General features: G+C 48.9%; 1 protein-coding gene across 1 annotated transcript in view; it reads left to right on the top strand.

Annotated features, from left to right (window-relative positions):
• Positions 1–2077: 2077 nt before the first annotated feature.
• The window catches only part of SPATS2 (spermatogenesis associated serine rich 2), a 21299-nt gene continuing 17855 nt past the window's right edge, over positions 2078–5521 (top strand). The window contains exons 1-2 of the mRNA XM_035903396.1: positions 2078–2297; positions 3634–3988. Of these exons, the coding sequence (XP_035759289.1) occupies positions 3964–3988 (25 nt within the window). The 5' untranslated portion in view covers positions 2078–2297; positions 3634–3963. The remainder of the gene's footprint in view (positions 2298–3633; positions 3989–5521) is intronic.

The following is a 5521-nucleotide window of genomic DNA, read 5'->3' as shown; positions in this document are numbered from 1 at the left end:
CCAGAACACGCTATAAAATCGAGTTAATTCCCTTCTTGCGTGATTGTGTTACCGTGTGTGTGGGGGGGAGTCCAGTGCTGTCGGTAAACACCCGGGTCCTCTGAGGTGCTGGAGTCTTGGAAAATGGATTTTTATTTGAGAATGATTATAAATTACAAACAGGACAATTTATTCTCCTGAAATGCTGTTGTGTGTACTCACAGAGACGACTCTTCCGTGCTTGATCAATGAGATTAAAATAGCTTGGTAAGGGACTACTTAACTCAAAAGCCAATTAGCCAGATGCTACTGGATGGTGTGAATTATGCTCCAGCCGGGCGTGAGGCAGCCGCTGGGGACGGCCCACCGCGCCGCCTGCCCGAGATCCCAAACCAGCCGTGGTAACAACGCCCCCAAGAAGCAGATTTATATCCTTCAGAACTCCAGATTTCTCAGCAAAAGCATCTTCCGTAGACTAATAAAAAAAAAATAAAAATATCCAGACAAATTTCTCACTGTTTATCATCTTTTCCTTCAAATAGGGAGCTATCGAGTTCCGAAAGTTTGCCGAAATCGCCCACCTAGACGGAGCAAGAACAGCACGGCAAGCGAGGGCCGCGGGTGGGGGGTTTAGCGTCGTTTTTTTTTCGACTCGCTGTCTGTAAAATGTCAAGCGTTTTCCTCCTTGCTGAATGAGATGCGATGCGCCGATGCTTGTGCGTTTAACGGTAACGTGCGTTGCCAGTGTGATTTGGAAAAGTTTTATGTCGTCAGCTGAACGCCGGCAGCTCTGGGAGGCGTTTGGTTGCTCTGTGACAGGAGGGAGCCGGGTTTCTGCAGGTTGTATCGCTCCCCCGTCAGTTCTGTTATAACTCCAATATTTTATTTTAATCCTGCAGGTAGATTTCTTGACGTTCTTGTATCGAAGCTTTACTGTCTCTACAGACGCGCTTGGCGCGCTGCGTAAGCCTCATATTGCCCTTATCGGAAGGAGCTCGCCGCCTATAACGAGTTTATTTGAACTTGCCTTAACCTTTGCTATTTCACCAGTCTTGAAATGTCCACCTGGGTTTCACAGACGCCCGCGTGCGTTGCAGCCGGCCTGTTGGAGGTTCCCAGCTCACAGCCGTGTCGAAGCTGCCGGCCGATCTGCCGCGAGAGGCACAGAGGAAAGGCGGGCCAGGCTCTGACACGAGCCGGAGCTGCTTTTGCCTGTCTGGCTCTGGCTTCTTACCCCGGGGGGAATATTAATTGCACCATCGAGGAGTAAAGATTTGCCATTCTATACTCATCAGCTGTGTCGGGGTGGGGGGGTGTTTCCAAGTCCATTATTTTATTACTTTTGTGCTTAGCATTTAGCTTGCCAAAGAGTAATTCAGAACCTGCTGCGCATTGTCTGCTTCCCCTCAAGACTTAATTACTGTTTATTTTTCCTCCTTTGAAGTGGGCAAAACCATATTTCTCGGGTGATAAGGTGCATCGCTTTAAGGCCTTTTTTGAGATTTCCTGGTAACTTTACTGGCACCTTCTGTTTTTTACAGCTTGTGTCAAGCCTCTGCCGGGATGAAGCGTTCCCGCAGTTATTTGCTTTTTGGGGATGTGTACATAGAGGCACTTTTTTAAGTGTTCCTGTGCTTCGCGAATTAACTTTGAGACAATGCACGTAAAGTACTCTCAAGCGCGACGTTGTTGTCAGTACCTGTGCGCTTCCGCGCTCCTTCCTTGTCTTTATTTAAAAAATGAAATTATAAAGACGACGCGAAAGCACAGTTGTGAGTTCTTTTTTTGTTTGTTTTTTTTTGTTTTGTTTTTTAAACTCTGAGCAACATATTCCGAAGGTATTTAGCTCTGGTATCATAGGTCAGTGCGTGAGCATTTTCCTCCTCTGTGACCCAACGTTATCTTAAAATCGCAGGAGGCCCCGGAGGTTCCCGGCAGCTGGATGGCTGCACTGCTTGCGGAGCGTTTCCTGGTTGAGGACACAAAGCAGTCAGGCGGGGAAGTGAAACTTGGTGTAATCGTGCAAACCAGAGCACATCGGCCACGCCAGCACGGCCGGCAGAGCTCAGAGCTCGACCTGCCGGCAGTCTCCAGGCGTCCAGCTCGGGGGCCGCTCGCATCCCGATACGGCAGCTTAATCCTTCGCTAAATTCTCCGGCTTCTCTATTTTTGAGCAGAGTTTCAAATGCCACGGTTTTTACGAGGTGATATTTAGTGCCTCGAGGCGTCCAAACGAATGAAGGCGTTTTAATTTGGAGGGCTGGAGGCGGCGAGGCAGGAGTTCGTAGCCACCTCTCGTGCTGGGACTCTGTTTGCAGGTAAAAAATTCTTTTCCACGGTCTTTTTTTGCGCAGGCAGCGAGCCTTGACTCTGCCTCGGATTTAGACTGCTAGGGCTGTGCGTTAGAAATGAGTTTTGAACTCCTGTGTCTCTAATAAAGGAAAATCCTAATGATGGGAAACGTCTACTTTTAAATCAAAATAGGCTCATTATGACCCTGGCGATGAACCCCGGGGCAGTGTCGCGGGTCCGTGTGTCGCAGGAGCGTTTGCTGTGTTCCTCAGACCTCTAAACCACATCCCTAAGAAATAAACCGGGTTGGGGCGGACGGGAGTCGAACTTCTAATTATTATTTCGGGGGCAAATCAGATGCGTGTTTCTCAGTGCCGTCACTTCGTTTTCACGCGCCCGTGGCTTTTGCTGAAATGCATTGAGGTTTCCTGATGTTTGCTGAAATATTTTGTGTCCTCGTTAACCTGCGTTGTACTTATTGAGAGGGCGATTTCGGTGGGTTTTCCCCGCTCCGCTGTGAACGTGGCTTTGAGGTTTTGTAACGGGGGCCAGATCCTTCCCTGGGGTGAGGCAGGTTTGCCGAGGCGGAGAGGTCTCTATTGTTCCCTTACCTTGTGTATCCTGTTGTTCTTTGTTTAACCTGTCATCCTACTTGATGTGGTGCCTGCCGCCCCTGCTCGCGCCGGCTCCTGAAACCAGGAGCGCCGGGAGCACAGGGACAATACGCGTATGTAACGCCGCGTGGAGCTGCCCCGGCACCCTCGCGGTGGGGGGCGGCTTCTGGTTCGTGCTCTGTTGAAAAAAAGCAGAGAAAGCCTTGAAAAATTTATACGCTTTTGGGTGCTGGCAGCAAAGGGAATTTTGCCTTCCCTGGGATGCTGGTTGCGTTCACACACGGGAGATCTAAGAGTTGGCGCTGTCACGAGGGCTGTCACCGCGCGTAGGAGACGCGCTCCCGGTCCGCTTTGTCTGGTGGCTCTCATGTCTGTAAATGCTGATATTTGTGTACATTTTAGTTTTTTTATAATGGATTCTAAACCTCCCCACTCCTACTGCTTGCGCGATTAAGTGACGGTGTCCTACGGTAGCTTTGGATTAAGCCTGTTGAAACCGTACCGCGTCTGTAGGGATCTTGTTGCTTTATATTTTTAATGTTTTTTTGTTTTTTGTTTTTTTATGGTTCGTTGTTTCACCACACCGTTAAACACAACACAAATTTTAAAAAGCAGGAGGGAGATGGCTCTGAGAAGCTGGGAAGCTCGAGGTGCGCCTTGGCTAGTATGGCAGCAATTTTCTTATTTCTTTCCTTTTGTTTTTTGTTTTGGTTTTTTTTTATTTTTTTTTTCCTTTTTTCTTTTTCAGAACCTGAAAAGATCGACACCGACTGCTGCCGTCAGGCTTCGTGACAAGAAGTTGCTTTTCAGAGGCAGGAGCTGTGGTGCTCCGCTGGCCTGTCAGCAGATTTCTGACAACTCCAGACCCCCTTTGCCCTCGCAGCTGGGATTTTGTCGTCCCAAACCAGATATCTGCCGTTTCCCGCGTTGGTACAAGGCGCTGTGCGAACCGCGGCTGCCAGCGACGTTGCTCAAGGCAGAGGAGTCTCTTCTTTTTTTTTTTTTTTTTTTTTTTTTTTTTAATTTTTTCCCCCCCCCCCCCTCCTGTGTAGCTGGACGTTAGAGCAAACGCGCTGAGATGTCTAAAAAGCAAAATACGAAAGGTAAGATGCATGTGGACACGATGCGATCAAATGCCAATAAGCAGCGCTATCGATTCCAAAGTTATCAATTAGGAAAGGGGTTAATTGCTCTCGTTGTACTCCTCTCCTGGCTGCTGCTGTCACCTGACAGCTCATTGTCGCTCTCCTGCTGACATCCTATAACCTGTTGGGTTTTATGACATTTTTAGTCGCATTTCAATTGTCCAGCTGGACAGTTCTGATCTCACGAGTTCCTGTGTAATGTTAATTCTGCACCACTGCCACAGCCAGGCAACAGGGGGGAAAAAAAAAATCGTTTAGTTACGGAGCCAAACTTTTTTCTTTTCCTGGGGTCCCCAGGTGGTTCACGACTTCCCCTCCTGGGCATGGCCACGATGACCTCGAGTGGCATCTGGGTCTCGGGTGGAATTAACTCTACCAAACCTTCATCCTGCTCCCGAGGCAGCCCTTGACTGCCCTCTCGGAGCGCCCCGTGGACGCTGGGGTTTCGGGGCAGGCTCTGCCTTGGAGCTGCTTGTGCCATCTGTGGCAACCGCTTGCCGGGAATCCAGTTAAGAAAGAAGCCATTGAATCGAGGTGGGATAGCTCAGCTCAGGCCCCTCGCCTCTCGGGGATGCGATTCGAGCTAGGCCTGTTTAAATCTTCCTTAGGGATAGGTACAGCAGAGCAGCGAGTGAGTTTCCGGGAGCTTTTTCCCTTGCTTTGTCTTCAAGTGCAGGCTGGTTCCCCTTTTTTTCTGCCATCGCATCTTAAGTGGCAAAGCCGTCCTGGCGTCAAGCAGCTTATTTCAGCGAGGGATCTTATTTGTCGCATGTGAAACATTAATTCCAAAGTGTGTGTGTGTGGAGGGGGGAGAAGGGGGGTTGAGGGTTACGGTTCTCTTTTTATTTGAACTGACTACTAATTAATAATTTAGGGCGAATGGGTTTGACAATTCATGTCTTCTACCTCAAGAGAAGAGCTTTTGTTCTCTGTAGATTTTTTTTTTTTTTTTTTTTTTTTTTTTCCCCTAGCAGCTTTGGCATAGAAACGGTGTCTACCTGAGGAGCCCAGCCGTCCTTTGACAGCTAGATCCATCCATGATTTGAAGCAATTAGTAACAGTTATGGGAATTATTGTATAGGATAATTTTTGAGTGATTTTTTTTTAAACTGCTCTTGGAAGCCTCGGTACAAGTCATTAAGAAATTGGCTTCTCTCTGATGCTGGAAACGGAGCTCAGCAATCGTCGCTGAGTGCCTGTGGAGACAGAAACACACCTTGAAACAGCAGAAGGGTTTAGGTAGGGGAAGGGCGAGAGAAATCTGTGGGAGACAACCAGGGGAAAACACGGGAAGCTGTTACTCATAGGGAATTCGGGGGGTTGGCAAAGCCCCAGCCGAACGAGAAAGCCGGCGCGATTGCCGCTCTCGGCGTTGTTGGGCAGAGTGTGTCGGAGAGAGGAGCTGCTGGGAAGCGCTGGCACGTATTGGGTTCCTACAGAAGAGTAAGGGGATCTGGGACATAAATATTTGACACCGAGCAGGAACGCAGA

The sequence above is a fragment of the Egretta garzetta genome, unplaced genomic scaffold, assembly GCF_000687185.1.
Source record: "Egretta garzetta isolate BGI_Z169 unplaced genomic scaffold, ASM68718v1 scaffold1251, whole genome shotgun sequence".
NCBI lineage: Eukaryota > Metazoa > Chordata > Aves > Pelecaniformes > Ardeidae > Egretta > Egretta garzetta.
Note: the sequence above shows the minus strand (reverse complement) of the source record. Positions and strands in the feature narration are given on the sequence as shown.